Source organism: Helicoverpa armigera, chromosome 5 (assembly GCF_030705265.1).
Source record: "Helicoverpa armigera isolate CAAS_96S chromosome 5, ASM3070526v1, whole genome shotgun sequence".
NCBI classification, from domain to species: Eukaryota; Metazoa; Arthropoda; class Insecta; order Lepidoptera; family Noctuidae; genus Helicoverpa; species Helicoverpa armigera.
The window spans coordinates 12,180,250-12,196,351 of NC_087124.1; the positions used below are offsets into that span (position 1 = coordinate 12,180,250).

At 40.1% G+C, this 16,102-nt stretch overlaps 1 protein-coding gene across 5 annotated transcripts in view; it reads left to right on the plus strand.

Annotated features, from left to right (window-relative positions):
• Positions 1–16,102, plus strand: part of LOC110379649 (neurogenic locus Notch protein) — a 135,345-nt gene that overhangs the window by 113,128 nt on the left and 6,115 nt on the right. For 3 of the 5 annotated variants that reach the window (XM_064034909.1, XM_064034906.1, XM_064034907.1), the window contains exons 9-25: positions 5,384–5,498; positions 5,824–5,945; positions 6,248–6,415; positions 6,689–6,827; positions 7,541–7,693; positions 8,020–8,126; positions 8,438–8,551; positions 8,935–9,091; positions 9,555–9,787; positions 10,165–10,310; positions 10,687–10,835; positions 11,236–11,385; positions 11,711–11,865; positions 12,011–14,292; positions 14,481–14,689; positions 15,004–15,204; positions 15,554–15,722. In XM_064034909.1, coding sequence (XP_063890979.1) covers positions 5,384–5,498; positions 5,824–5,945; positions 6,248–6,415; positions 6,689–6,827; positions 7,541–7,693; positions 8,020–8,126; positions 8,438–8,551; positions 8,935–9,091; positions 9,555–9,787; positions 10,165–10,310; positions 10,687–10,835; positions 11,236–11,385; positions 11,711–11,865; positions 12,011–14,292; positions 14,481–14,689; positions 15,004–15,204; positions 15,554–15,722 — 4,769 coding nt within the window. The remainder of the gene's footprint in view (positions 1–5,383; positions 5,499–5,823; positions 5,946–6,247; positions 6,416–6,688; positions 6,828–7,540; positions 7,694–8,019; positions 8,127–8,437; positions 8,552–8,934; positions 9,092–9,554; positions 9,788–10,164; positions 10,311–10,686; positions 10,836–11,235; positions 11,386–11,710; positions 11,866–12,010; positions 14,293–14,480; positions 14,690–15,003; positions 15,205–15,553; positions 15,723–16,102) is intronic. The other 2 variants (XM_064034910.1, XM_064034908.1) reach the window with 1 other exon arrangement.

Here is a 16,102-nt window from a genome sequence, read left to right on the forward strand (position 1 = left end):
CCATTTTACATAATCACCATTGAAACGATGAAACGAGACATTAGCTCTCTCCCAAGCTCAAAGAAGGCTCAATAATGTCATGTAATATTACAATAAAACGTTAAAACAACAAGGAATTGAGGCATCATTACACGAGACCGCAAGTTCATCTGGCTGCGCCCGCGCACCTCGCGATGCTCGACTGAGCTCGAACTTGTCACGCGAGTACAAATAAGGGCATGACTGCACTGTATGACGACATTATAGTTTTTTATAAAAACATCTATAAGGTCTTTGACCTGCATAATTTGATATCGGACCGTTGCCTGTTTTTAATTGTCGTTTTAAAAGCCTTTGTTGTCTGTAACTTGTTATTTTTACACCTGTTCAATAAGAGGCAAAAATAGGTATTCAACGATACGTCCAGATGCATCTTTTCGTAAAAGAAATATCATTCAAAATATCATCGGTAAGCCACTTTATCGTACTTGCGATGATTTATGTGCCATACAGTTAGTGAACTAAAAAATGCACATCATTCATCATTCATTTCATTCATCTAACACCATAAATCAATCATATTTCTTAAGAGCAACTCCTCAGTTTTTACTTTAAAACTATTAGCACTAACGCCATAATAATTTTAAGTAGAAAAACTAAGCTAACGGCGTCTATTACTTCAAATAGGTATCATACTTGGAGTATAATTTGTTCATTCAATTTATTTTATTGCCTTTGATATAACGGGACATGGAAATGTTTGCATCATAGAATTGAAACTAATGTGAGTTATGGAACTCTAGAGGAGTCTCTCTCAGATTTATCCTTTTACACATCTGAAAACCAGTTCTGATAAAAGGATTGCCAAGGTAACTGGATTGGGAAGTCAAATAGATAATCTCTATATGCTAAATACTAGTACTCAGAAGGACTCGGAAGGACTGAAAAGCTGACTCCAACTTAGGGAAAAGGCTAGGCAGATAATCGTTTGAAATAATTCCCACAATCTTTCGGGGTTTCCCAAACAAATACCCACAAAGTAATAAATACATAATATTTAAAGCATTTAAAGCCAGCTGGGCATATGTATTTAAAACTGGTATTAGCCATTCATGTATGCGAATAGTAGCTATTAGCATTCACCAAACATTCTCATTGTGGCTTGTGATCCGAAATCGTGACGGTCGAGCCACGGCGTAAACTGTAGGATATCTTCATAATATACAGGCTATATTATAGTACCTTTAACTATTCTGGACATTAGAATAAGGATTTGAGAGGTCCAAAAGGTGGCAAAAAAAATTGACACTTATCAAATTCTGAAAGCAGTTCCACCTACGTCTTGCTTCTTATCAGGTAGCCTCTGCCAGCGGGTATACCCACATTCAGTAGGAACTATTTGGTACAGAGCTTTTAAAAGCAGGAGGTAAGCCCGTACTGGGGGAGCTCCAGAAGCTTTTTAATGCCGTCCTGTTTGAAGGGAGAACTCCAGAGGCGTGGAGTAGGAGTGTTGTCGTCCTGTTCTTCAAAAAGGGAGACAAAACCCAGTTGAAGAACTATCGACCCATTTCCCTCCTAAGCCACGTCTATAAGCTGTTCTCAAGAGTGATCACGAACCGACTTGCGCGAAGACTCGACGAATTCCAACCACCGGAGCAGGCTGGGTTTCGGAGCGGATACGGCACCATAGACCACATCCACACAGTGCGGCAGATTATACAGAAGACCGAAGAGTATAATCAGCCCCTGTGTCTAGCATTTGTGGACTATGAGAAGGCCTTTGACTCGGTTGAAATCTGGTCTGTTCTGGAGTCCCTGCAGCGTTGTCAAGTAGATTGGCGATACATCCAAGTGATGAGATGTCTCTACGAAGCCGCTACAATGTCCGTCCAAGTACAGAATCAGCAAACAAGGCCCATACCGTTGCATCGAGGAGTGAGACAAGGGATGTTATTTCCCCGAAACTGTTCACTAATGCAATGGAGGATATGTTCAAGACGCTGAACTGGAAAGGACGCGGCATCAACATCAATGGCGAACACATCTCTCACTTGAGATTTGCTGACGATATCGTCATCATGGCGGAAACGCTGCAGGACCTACAACAGATGCTTAACGACCTGGCTGAATCTTCTCTACGCATCGGCCTACGGATGAACTTGGACAAAACCAAGGTCATGTTCAATGAACATGTTCTACCGGAACCGATTGCGATACACGGCGCCGTTCTCGAAGTTGTTCGGAAATATGTATACCTCGGGCAGACATTGCAGTTAGGTAGAAACAACTTTGAGGACGAGGTGAATAGGAGAATTCAGTTGGGTTGGGCTGCATTTGGGAAGCTACGTCGAGTCCTAACATCGTCGATTCCACAGTGCCTAAAGACAAAAGTCTTCAATCAGTGCGTCCTACCTGTCATGACTTACGGAGCCGAAACGTGGACACTGACGGTACGGCTGGTCCACAAGTTTAAAGTCGCTCAGCGGGCTATGGAAAGAGCTATGCTCGGCGTTTCTCTGAGGGATCGCATCAGAAATGAGGTAATCCGTCAGAGAACCAAGGTCATCGACATAGCCTACCGAATCAGCAAGCTGAAGTGGCAGTGGGCTGGCCATATTAGCCGAAGAACCGATAACCGTTGGGGTAAACGAGTTCTAGAGTGGAGACCGCGCCTCGGCAAACGTAGTGTAGGACGTCCTCAGGCACGGTGGAGTGATGACTTGCGCAAGACGGCTGGCAGGAGCTGGATGCGAGAAGCCGAAAATCGATCTCAGTGGCGTGCACTTGGAGAGGCCTATGTCCAGCAGTGGACTGCGATAGGCTGATGATGATGATGATTTGGTACTCCCATATACAAAGTAACCTATAACCTTCCTCGATAAATGGGCTATCTGACACAGGAAAATTCTTCAAGTCAGTCCAGTTGTAACAAAGTTTCGCCCATCAATCAAACCCTTCCAAATCAAAATCGCTTATCTCTTATACCTTAGCTCCAAAATGGTCACTACTTAGAGGCGGGGCATCCCTACCATCGTCACCATAGTCCATGTTGTCCATAGGTCTTAGATCATTAAACCAACCGGAACCGCACACAACATTTCTATGCGGAAAAAGTCTGCCAATTTACGCGCAGGTGGCTAGGCAACAAATAATGATAGCTTCTTCATGCATTTTCGATCACACAAAAAAATTGCCAAAAACACATGCATAAACTTGACGCACCGTTGACAGGAGTCTAGAGCCATCTCATCCCTGGTTTTAGATCGCCCGATTCATACACCTACTACATGCATTGCAAAAGTTCAGACATAAAAAGCGGGCTGGTTGTTAGGGACGAGATGGTTCTAAGAGAAATAAGAAGAGGATGATTCGAAAGCACAGCAGTAGCTTCTCGTGTTGGTTAAATAATCTAAGCCATAGACCACCACGGCCAGTCTTACTCGTAAACACATTTTATTGTCATTGTTTTAGGTAATCGTAGTTCGTAATGCGGAATTAGCATGACTGTCAGGCCTACGTATATGTTCGCTTGTTCATCGGCTAGATAGTCTTTTGTCATTTTCCTTTGGGGTAGGACCATGTAAGTTTTGCTGGTGAATGGTCGAGATGAAGCAGGATCTTTTTCTTTTCCTTTTTTTTAATGAGTGTTGGAAATATGGCTAAATAGGTACTGTTTTCAGATCTGGACTTAAACAAATTCTATGCTATTCCTATAAGATCAGTTTAATACAAAAGTATTTAGGTACTTCTTTTGTTGTAGATTCTTTCTTACTGTATAGATCTTTATTAATTAGGATTCCAATGCCTCTTTCTAGCTTTATACTGGTACAAGATATTTCAGTCTTTTTCCATAAACGACATAAAATGCAACCACTCTAGAACGGCTATTTAAATATTTAATTTACTCGCAACAATCCAATTAAAACAAAATGAAAATGAACTTTAAAACAACGGGCATAAGAGTCATTCAACTGCGATTATTTTAATTTTTTGCTATGCAGAACCACATTCCCAATTTGGCGGGATAGTGATTTTCTTAAGAATGATATTACCATTTAAACAAGTTATATAACCAAACAAATATAAACTTTATGTCTATACAATAGAGGTCAGGGAACTGCAGATTTATGTTTGTTTCTTTAAAAGGGCACACTCGATACTGGTTGGAGCTAGATTGTCCTGCCTCGAGCAGTTCTTCATTCTCATTTCAAAATTGAACTTTAACCACTTCATTACTCAGTCCAATTCTCCTTGTCGCTTCTCAACGTCCAGTTGAACATAGGGCACAGCCTACGACTCGCAATATTAAGACCTATCCTCCTTAACTTAAAGTATGTTTTCCAATGGCAAGGTCTATGGTATGGTTTTGATGGGTCTGGACCACTGACGTCAATTAGCATTCTCAGAGACGAGTCTATGGTATAAACATAAAATCTCTTTGCTGTCATAATGGTATTCATGTGAAGTCCGTATGAATTGAACGGACCATTGTATGAGGTCTATTGTAATATATAATTTGATTTTAGGACAATGTTATGATGGACTGGGCTTCAGTTTTGTGAGGTTTTATTCCATCTCATCATAGGTTAGGTTTATAGGAATGTAATTTTATGTGTAGGCTGGTAAGTTAACTATTGTAAACTAATAGATCCTTGTTTACCAATGGTTTTGTGAATATGCAAAATTATTTGATGAAAACATATGATACATATTCTGTAAGAGATTTTATTAAAAACACTACAAAAAACTTTTCAAGCAAAATAAACCAAAAATTCCACTATAGGTACTTGTAAATCAAGCTTAGGTACAGAAAATTCCAACCTATATCAAGAGTACATACCAACTAAGTTACAACTAAGTAAAGTACCTAACTTACTAAGTGAACATTGTAGTCGCCATCGGCTTTACGTTTTACGATGCTCCGATAACTTGAAGCGTACTTTAAACTACGTCACTCGTTCAAGTTATTACACTTTAACTTGAAGCTATAAATAGATGGTATTATGTTTTGTTGTGGCGTTTTGAAGAGGATTTGGTATTTTTAAATATAATATAATAGGTATTTAATATAATGTTCGGTTAAGTAAGTTATAATACGGTCAAGTGATTTTGCGTCCAGCGTCCAGAAGTCAGCCAGCTCAGAATATGCGTTTGTTCGTATGTTTTTTCTGTAGTGAAATAAATTACCTTCTATTAACCAACCTGCGGCAACAAGGTTATAAAATCTGTAGTCATTAATGGTTTACTTAAGGCTCTCTTTCAAATCTTCAGAAATCAGATTTCAGAACACAGATTTGTCAATCAATTGGTTAAATAACGATTTGAAGTTACACGAGTCCCTCAATCTAAGGAGCTCCTAAATATGGGTTTATCTTACGCTAATTCTCCTGTTTCTCTTTTCTAGGCTTCACGGGAACACAATGTGAGGTGGAGATTGACGAGTGTGCTAACAACCCGTGCTTGAACGGAGGCATCTGCCACGATATGATCAACGCCTTCAAATGTACTTGTGTCATTGGGTAAGTACACATTATCGTATAGGAGAATACTTATAGAACATAAATAGAACTATCATCTTTTGTGAGTGGAAAGTAAATGGAATCAGAATATGGTTTGAGTTATCTAAGCGCCTGGTTGACGCTTTTCGGGACCAAAAGGTTTATTTTGAGCAAAGAATTAGCTTTACGACTAATCTAGGCGACAGCAATGGGCATATTTCCTGATCATCTAAATATTTTTGAAGCAATGCTTTTGAAAACTGTCCAAATAAGTTCTAACAATTGGTTAGTTTGTTTTACAAATTACATACTAAAGACTATTCTAATTTTCCATTTTTATCCTCAGTTTCACCGGCGCTCGTTGTCAAGTAAACATAGACGACTGTGCTTCGAGTCCTTGTCGCAATGGCGGGACTTGCCACGACTCAGTCGCTGGGTACACTTGTGAATGTCCACCTGGTTATACTGGTAAGTTTATCATAAGCCTTAGCGAAAACTACAGACCTTATAGTTAAGCAAATAATATATTAAATGAAAATGAAAATTAATCAATGGACACAAGTCCTAATTGCTTGCGTCATAACAGTCACTGCAATTTCTGTGTCACGTTTAACTATCCCATGTTATCAAGCTGATAAAACTACGTCGCTAGAAGATGTAAGAAAAGCAAGTATTTATACCAACAAATTAGAATTTGACAAACTGTCTACCAAAATACAACATTCCTTCTATTTATCCTATATTTTCTGATTTACAATTTTATTCCCCAGGTATGTCCTGCGAAACCAACATAAACGACTGCCTATCAGCTCCGTGTCATCGAGGAGAATGCATAGATGGAGACAACAGCTTTACTTGCAACTGCCACCCTGGGTACACAGGCAGGGTCTGTCAGACTCAGATCAACGAGTGCGAATCTAACCCTTGCCAGTTTGGAGGTAAGAACATTCTAACACGCCTTTAGGAAGAGTTCCTGGTTTATTTCAATAGCATTGTCAAAGATTGAAGAAGAGAGAGGACGAAGATCCAACATTTGATTTTCTTTCGGATCAAACGCCCAACAAAATATTTTGACTCTCGATAGGTTCTAAATTAACAGCTTTCGTATTTTTATGGGCATCACTCAAAAGACATAATCATCATATTCCTTTTTAACTTTATTAACCTTATTACGTATTTAATGTCCTTAATAAACCTATCTCTCTCTCCAGGCCACTGCGAAGATCTGATCGGTGGCTACCAGTGCCGCTGCAAGCCTGGCACCTCCGGCCGCAACTGCGAGATCAACGTCAACGAGTGTTATTCCAACCCTTGCAGAAATGGCGCCACTTGCATCGATGGCATCAACAGGTAAGGATTGTTAATTTGGCTTAGAATTATGGTAAACACTTCCACTTTCATTTATTCTTCTTTACTCATGACATGAACTATGACATCACGAGCTCATTTGTTTAATAAGTTTTTCTTATACCTTGTCTTTTATTGATTGTTCTTTACTTATAAACTGCACTATGGTGTACTTATCTCTCATATATTTACTTCACTCGATCTATTATAGTATCTACTGCATGCTTTGTTATTGTCTTTTATTTCAATCCTATGCCTTTATTACTACTGTTCTTTTGTTTTCATATTTTGCACTACGTATTGTAATAATATTAATGCTTCTTTATTTTCTTTACATGCAGCAATTATTTTGAGTAAGTTTCCAAACCACTTCTTAAAGCATGACGAGTTTCTAAGTTTGTTTTTGTTGATTTTTACACTGCATGTTGAGAAAATGATTGAAGGCTATCTATACTCTTTAAGTATATGACTTTGTTGCTTTTGATTGATATTTTTATCTATACCTTACGCTAACAGTCTCAAAAAAAATCGACTACCCAATTCAAGATCAATCCTTGAAACATTTCATAACAGTACCAAAAACGAAATGTGTCTTGATAATCATACCCTAAACTCTTCTTGAATCTGATGCCCAAAATATTCACCCAAATCACCAACATCATTGCTCATCATCATAACACTTCTTCACACCATCTAACGTGAACCCCGTTCCTCAGGTACACTTGCGAGTGCATCCCAGGGTTCACTGGCCAGCACTGCGAGACGAACATCAACGAGTGCCTCTCGAACCCCTGTGCCAACGGAGGGAAGTGCGTGGACAGGATCAACGGATTTCGGTGTGAATGCCCTAGAGGGTATTATGACGCTAGGTACGGACGGTAGCGGGTGCCGGACTACTTTAAGGGTTTTGGGATTAGATTTACCGAGTGCTGTCAAAATTTATACACTAAAGAAGAGGAATTCCAAATTTTACGCTCAAATTATTTGATACTATAGCTTAAGAACTGTTCCAACACGCAGATTCACCAAGCGACGTCCCAGTAAATACCTTATTTAATTTTTAAGTCTTCGAAACTTCAACCCTTATGTCTTTGGAATATTATTCTTGCATACTATACAGTAAAACAAGACTTTCATACAATTTCATCTTTTCTGTTTTTCTAAGTACGATATTAATAAAATGTTTTCTCTGCAGATGCCTCTCAGATGTGAACGAGTGTGCTTCGAACCCCTGCATCAATGGTGGCTCCTGTGAAGATGGAGTCAACCAGTTCATCTGCCATTGTTTGCCTGGATACGGAGGTAAGTTCTGAATATTCATGATATGTTTTATTTAGCTGAATAATAACCTGGTCTGGTTGTGAGCCATGGTCAGTTCGTCACGATGTTGGCAACATAATTTGGAACTTTTCTCTTTGTTATTGCCCCTAAAATAAATTCCATATATCCATTGAAGAAAGCCTGGTATGATTTGAAAAGTTTTAAATTGCATAGAGATTTAAAGGAGTGAGAAGGGTTATAAGCTTTCAGGACTTCTTGTCTCATATACTTCTTACGATCACTAAGTTTGTGAAGTGGAAATGGAAGTTAACGCATTTTCATTCCTATTTCAGGTCAACGCTGTGAACGTGATATTGACGAATGCAGTTCAAACCCGTGTCAGCACGGGGGAACTTGCCACGACAGGCTCAATGCTTACAAGTGTGATTGTGTACTTGGATTTACTGGTAAGTACACTAAGTTCAATTTATGGAATTCTGAGCATTTAATACAATGTAGACATAGCTTCATCAAGCAACCAAGAAAGCTTTTAGGAATGACCGGTCTGATTTATGATCTTAAGTCATGATCACCTTAGTTCATCATTAAACTTTCTTGCCTTCTCATGATCCTCATAAATATGTCAACTCAGCCACAGAAAATTCAGCAACTTTTATCATCCATTCCTTTTGAAGTTGTTTTTTCTGTTGAGCATAGTATTTAAAAATTATATTTATTATGAGTATTGATTGCATCATGCAAATCATTGAAACATTTAGTGGTTCTTTATAACTCTAAGGTCTTTCCTATCATACAACCAACCCTTATAACACCCTTTTTTCTCTCCTAGGTGTCAACTGCGAGACTAACATCGACGACTGCGCCGGCAACCCGTGTTTGCACGGCGGCTCGTGCATCGACCTCGTCAACGGCTACCGCTGCGTGTGCGCACCGCCGCACTCGGGACGCAACTGCGAGAATACTCTTGACCCTTGCACGCCTAACCAGTAAGTTGTTGGACTATAATTTCTAGCTAGCACTACGTGTCATTAAGTATTTCATTGGTGTTAACATTGCCAATGTAATAAGGAGCAATACTTAGTGACGTAATTTCTTCTACTTATTTGACACACGGATTGTTTTTAAAGACCATGATAACTTTAAGGATGATAGAAACAGGTTTATGCCATATTGCAATCATGTACCAATACCTATGTACTCTTCAAACCGATGTAACTTTAACGTCTCATTTTACAGCTCATCATCATTAATCCCACCTTCTACCATACTTAAAACCATACCAACATATTACAGCAACTGCTCACTCAGAACTTTTAACCCTGTGATCATAAAGTTTTACTTGACTACTATATACTTAATGTTCGATTGCTTCTAGCTTTAGCTACTATAAGAACCAAACCTGCACAATATCAAATAAAACACTCTTAACATCACACTTTTCATCCCCAGATGTCGTCACGGCGGCCGCTGCGTAGCCGAAGCTTCCTACGCGGAGTTCACTTGTCAATGTCCAGTGGGCTGGACGGGAGCGCTGTGTGAACGTGACGTGGACGAGTGTGCGGTGACAGCCCCGTGTCACAATGAGGCGACGTGTATCAATACTGAGGGGTCCTATGCCTGTTTGTGTGCGAGGGGGTACGAGGGGAAGGATTGCGCTATTAATACTGATGATTGTGCTTCATGTGAGTATTATAGATTTATTTTAGTATTTTTTTTTAGGTGTCTAAATGTGTAAAAGTTGGGTTAGCTTATAATTTCAATGCATATAGGAGACTCTAAATGCTTTGCTAGGTAATCTGCAAATCGGAGTTATAGATTCTCCTTACATGATTTCTTCAAGAGTTCAAGTTATGTTAAGGCAGTTAACACTTTTGCAGCTCAGCTCACTAAATCTTAAAATAAAGAAAGAAGATCTTTACATGCACCTACGAATCTGAGAAGATCACGATGATATACTACAAATAAAATATAATGTTTCAAGCTCCTTTAAAATCTAAAGTCTACTCTTAATCTCAACCAATATCTATTTTAAATAATAATGCTATCCTTTTATTCACAGTCCCATGCCAAAACGGTGCGACGTGTCTCGACTCGATCGGCGACTACAACTGCGTATGCGCAAGCGGCTTCGCGGGCAAGCACTGCGAGGTGGACATCGACGAGTGTCAGTCAAGGCCTTGTATGAACGGCGCTACTTGCAATCAGGTGAGAATAAGATCATAAAGACCATATTTTACTATACATGTACTAGAATTGGACTAAAGGCAGTTAACAAACTGATGATTCCAATCTAGACAAACATGTCATTGTAAACTTTCTCGTTAATATTTTGTAGCTCTTTATTTGATACAATCTTAAAAATGGATGTGCATAATTGAACAATGTGCAGAAAAACTATCCCACATATTTTTGATGTTGTGGTTAAAATTTATCGATTATAATGAATCTCAATTTAGACGTAGTACCTAAGACTCAAAAACAGCTATGATTTTCGTACGCTATCTTAAATAGGCACAACGACACACACACACATTAAATCCGATCCAAATTTTAATATTTACTCTTAATTTCCTCTTTCCAGTACGTTGCATCATACACATGCACCTGTCCTCTCGGCTTCTCGGGCATCAACTGCCAGACGAACGACGAGGACTGCACCGAGTCCAGCTGCATGAACGGTGGCACCTGCATCGATGGCATCAACTCTTACAACTGTTCTTGTCCTCCTGGGTAAGTTTCTTTGTTCATCTTTTAGGTCCTATATGAGATCTTGTATAGTTGTTCTCTATATTTTTTTTATTATCAAAGATAGTCATCGTTACTCTGGCATATAGCCTATATTTTGATCAAATCATCTTATTATACCTACTTGTTTTGATATAAAAGAGTATCTTTATCCTATTCTTTTAAGACAGTAATTAGTATAAATTGAATAAAAATCAACACAGCGCAACTTGAATTTGCCTTTTATTCTGTTTTACTTCTTGTTGCCTTTTTACATTATTACTCGAAGTACCAAACTCATTATCAGTCTCAGCAACTTATGCAACCGTCCTTCTATCATCATAATTTCCGTGTTTAACATATTTTACTTCTTCAATCATTTAACTTTCTATTTCTCCCTCAACAGCTACACAGGCTCCAACTGCCAGTTCCGTATAAACATGTGCGACAGTTCTCCCTGCGACAACGGCGCCACCTGTCACGATCACATCACGTACTACACATGTCACTGTCCTTATGGGTACACTGGGAAGCACTGCGAGACTTATGTTGATTGGTAAGTTAAGAGTTTTTAAAGAAGGGCATATAAACGCGAAGGATTGTATGTACGAATGTTTGGTTGAGATTTTAATGACCCAATTTTTTATTCTGATATAGCTTGCATGTCAAAATAAAATATAGGAGAGTTTATCCGGGTGCGAGATGTAGTTCCCTAGGGAAGCGAAAGAAACTGCTGACGCAAACCAGTCGTTTAAAATTGTTTAGTCTAAAGAACGAGCTTGCGTGTCAGCCACTGAGCTGATCTTCATTGATAAGGTTCTTAACCAAATTTTCAGCAATGTATAAAATTCGTAATAACTCATGTTTCAATTTTCCTACAGGTGTGAAGTGAACCCGTGCGAGAACGGTGCTACATGTTCGCAGAAGGGCCCACAATATACATGTTCCTGTGCCCCGGGTTGGTCCGGCAAGCTCTGTGACGTCGAGATGGTGTCCTGTAAAGATGCGGCTATCAGGAAAGGTATGGATTACAGAGGTAATTTACTGTTACTTACATACTTTTAAATATTAAGTTTTTGTGAAAATTTCATGCAATATAAAAAAAAATCATTTGAGTAAGTGTAATTTATATTGTCGATATTCATGTTCAGCTAGGCTAATACAATATTCCTTGTCCACAGGTGTAAAACTAAAACAGCTATGCAATAACGGCTCATGTGAAGATATTGGCAACTCCCATCGTTGTCACTGTCTTGAAGGATACACTGGATCTTACTGCCAAAAGGAAATTAACGAGTGCGACTCAGCACCGTGCCAAAATGGAGCTTTGTGCAAAGACCTTGTAGGAACATACCAGTGTCAATGCGCTAAAGGCTTCCAAGGACAGAACTGCGAGCTCAATGTGAATGATTGCCTACCGAACCCTTGCCAAAACGGAGGAACTTGCCACGATCTGATCAACAACTTCTCATGCTCCTGTCCATTCGGAACTCTTGGCAAAATCTGCGAGATCAACGTCAATGATTGTAAGCAAGACGCATGCCACAACAACGGTACTTGTATCGACAAAGTTGGCGGCTTTGAGTGCAAGTGTCCACCTGGCTTCGTCGGCCCACGATGTGAGGGTGACATCAACGAATGTTTGTCCAACCCATGCTTAATACCTGGTACTCAAGACTGCGTCCAACTTGTCAACGATTACCATTGCAACTGCAAGCCTGGGTACATGGGAAGACACTGTGATGCTAAAGTCAACTTCTGTGCTAACTCCCCTTGTCAGAATGGAGGTAGATGCACTGCTATTCAGGGAGGACACGAATGCCTTTGTAGTGATGGATATTACGGCAAGAACTGTGAATACTCAGGATATGCTTGCGATTCTAATCCTTGCCAAAATGGAGGATACTGCCGAATATCAGAAATCGGAGGCTATGTATGCGACTGTCCATCTGGCTTATCAGGAATCAACTGCGAAATTGACTCCATGAATGAATGTCTGAGCAACCCTTGTAAGCATCCAGAAGCTAGATGTATTGACAAGGCTGGCGACTACCTCTGTTACTGCCCACGACAATGGACCGGCAAGAGCTGCGATATCCACGACCCACACTCCAGAGGAGGATATGGAAGTCCAGTAATTGGAGGTTTCAACCCTAAGAAACCAGGGCCTAGTTTTGAAGAACTGGATTTGGCTTTCCAAAGAGAACAGTGTGTAAAGAAGGGTTGCAAGGAAAAGCAAGGCGATCACCATTGCGATGAAGAATGCAATACATACGCGTGTGAGTTTGACGGCAACGACTGCTCCCTAGGTTTAAATCCTTGGGCAAACTGCACAGCACCAATCAAATGTTGGGAAGTCTTCATGGATGGTGAATGTAACGAAGTATGCAACACGCAGGCTTGTTTGTTCGACGGAAGAGATTGTCAGAAGTCCCTACAACGCTGTAATCCAATCTACGATGCGTATTGTCAGAAGCATTACGCCAACGGCCATTGTGACTACGGCTGTAATAACGCTGAGTGTAACTGGGACGGTCTTGATTGTGAGAACGAACCTCCACATCTAGCCGAAGGTGTCATGTCCGTAACTTTACTGATGGATGTCAGGACCTTCAAGGAAAACTCCGTCGCCTTCCTCCGAGATTTAGGCCATCAGTTACGAACAACGGTTTTGATAAAGAAAGATCATTTAGGCAACGATATGGTCTACCCGTGGAAGGGATCAACAGATGTTGGCTTACAAGACACTGAGTTCGGAAAGAACCATAACATTGTCTTTACGGAAAGGGGACAATCAGGAGTGCAAGTCTACTTGGAAATTGATAACAGAAAGTGTACATCCATGTCAAGTTCTGAGTGCTTCTTCTCAGCGAGAGAGGCCGCAGAGTTCTTAGCAGCTACAGCATCGAAACATTCCTTATCACCTGACTTCCCTATTTTCCAAGTCAAGGGTGTGAAAACCCCTGACGATGCTAGCGACGTCCCAACCAATTCAAAATACGTCTTCATCGGAGTCATTCTGGTCCTCCTAGCTGGGCTACTGATTGGAGTGTTAGTGACTGCTCAAAGGAAACGAGCAGCTGGCATAACATGGTTCCCCGAAGGTTTCATCCGCAACAACTCTTCGACCAGACGTAGATCACGAAGACGTGGTCCTGATGGCCAGGAGATGCGAAACTTGAACAAGGGTTCTATCGGTTGTATTGACGTGGATATAAATGGGGGTCATATGGGACCTCCTCATCACTGGTCGGATGAAGATGATGATGGTTCAGCGCCTCCAAGGGCTAAGCGAGCTAGAGGTCCAGGGGATGCTAACGGTGCTCCTGGTGGTTACGCGTCAGACCATACAGCTATCACGGATTATGAGGAAGCCGGCCATGATGGAAGAGTTTGGACTCAACAGCATCTTGATGCTGCTGATATCAGAGTCCCTCCGAGCATGATGACACCGCCTGCTATCGTGAGTATTTCATATTGTTATACTATTTATCCACCATACATATAATTATCTATACTAACTTTTTCTCGTGGTTTGCCCTCATCTTGAGGAAACTATTTTGATTATCTAAATGCTATTGAAAGAATTTCCAAATCTTACCTTATTTTAGTATCTTTAGATTTATTGACGTGTCTTACTTTTTCTTTCAGCATGATGGTCACGTAGAAGTTGACGCACGAGGTCCTCTAGGCATGACGCCGCTGATGGTGGCTGCAGTCCGAGGAGGTGGTCTAGACACAGGGTCTGATGCTGAAGATGAGCAGACAGCTCATATTATATCGGAGCTGGTGGCTCAAGGTGCTCAGTTGAATGCAGCGATGGATAAGACTGGGGAGACTAGCTTGCATTTGGCAGCGAGGTAAGAAGAATTGTTTATACAGTTGTGATGATTTTTTGTAATATATTTGAAACTGATGAATGACCTCATTAGTAAAAGTACCTTTGATTTGAGTGCGGTAAATAAAGAGCTACAATTCGGAGATATTTTTCACACAAAATATCAAGATTGCGTGTCACTAGCTATTTCGGGATTTCATTCACAATATTTGTGCGTCCTATAAACAAACTATCTAAAAAAATTATTATAAATAAAAAAATATTTCTTAAGCAACCTTTGCCTTATAGTTTAATCACCCGAGTACACTAACTTATAAACATTGTTTTTTCTTCTAGATATGCACGTGCAGACGCAGCCAAACGTCTTCTAGACGCGGGCGCCGACGCGAACTCACAAGACAACACAGGCCGCACGCCGTTACACGCGGCCGTCGCTGCTGATGCCATGGGAGTCTTCCAGATATTACTGCGGAATAGAGCCACGAACCTCAACGCTAGGATGCATGATGGAACCACGCCACTTATTTTGGCTGCTAGGTAAGGGCCCTACGGAAAAAGCTACTTGAATATTTGACTTGTCAATTTTGATTGCTATAGACCCAAATGATCACAGGATTGAAAATGTTTACTTTTTAGAGTGATTGTTGAGGTTCAATTAGAAAAAGAAATTAGAACCACAGTTTAGAACACTGCAAAAAATATAGCTTTTAACATCAAGACAAAACACATAAACATCAACATTTCAAAGAATTTTATGTCATTCTAGGTACTTACTATTTTTGGGAGGACCGATATTTTTAAGGACAACTACTTGAAACTGAGTCATATTTTTTATTTCTCTCAAGTCTTTATAAACAATAACTAATGTTACCTCATTTCTCCCCAGGCTAGCCATAGAAGGCATGGTGGAAGACCTAATCAACGCAGACGCAGATATTAACGCGGCGGACAACAGCGGCAAGACCGCGCTGCACTGGGCGGCCGCTGTTAATAATATTGATGCTGTCAATGTGTTGCTGGCTCATGGAGCTAATAGAGACGCTCAGGATGATAAGGTGAGCTTCGAAAATAGTTATGAAGAAAGATAATTCTTGAAACATCAGCAATGATCTTAAGCTACAGTAGTTGAGTATATATTATATTTGATGTAAAAGGACAATGTCAACAATGGTATTATTTTACTGCTACATATACATTTGTAGCTTTTACGTACATAGGTGTCACTTTTTGATATTGGAAATTGTTATATATGCAAAAAAAATTGGTTTACGAATTGTAGGTACTTCTACATACACACTTTTAGATTCACGTCCCATTGGAACTACTTCACACACCCAGATAAAAAACTGTATGCCTTTTGATGTCATTGGATGTCAAAATTCGGAAAGATTTTTTCAAATTGGAGCAGTAGTTACTTAGATATTAGCACATGTAA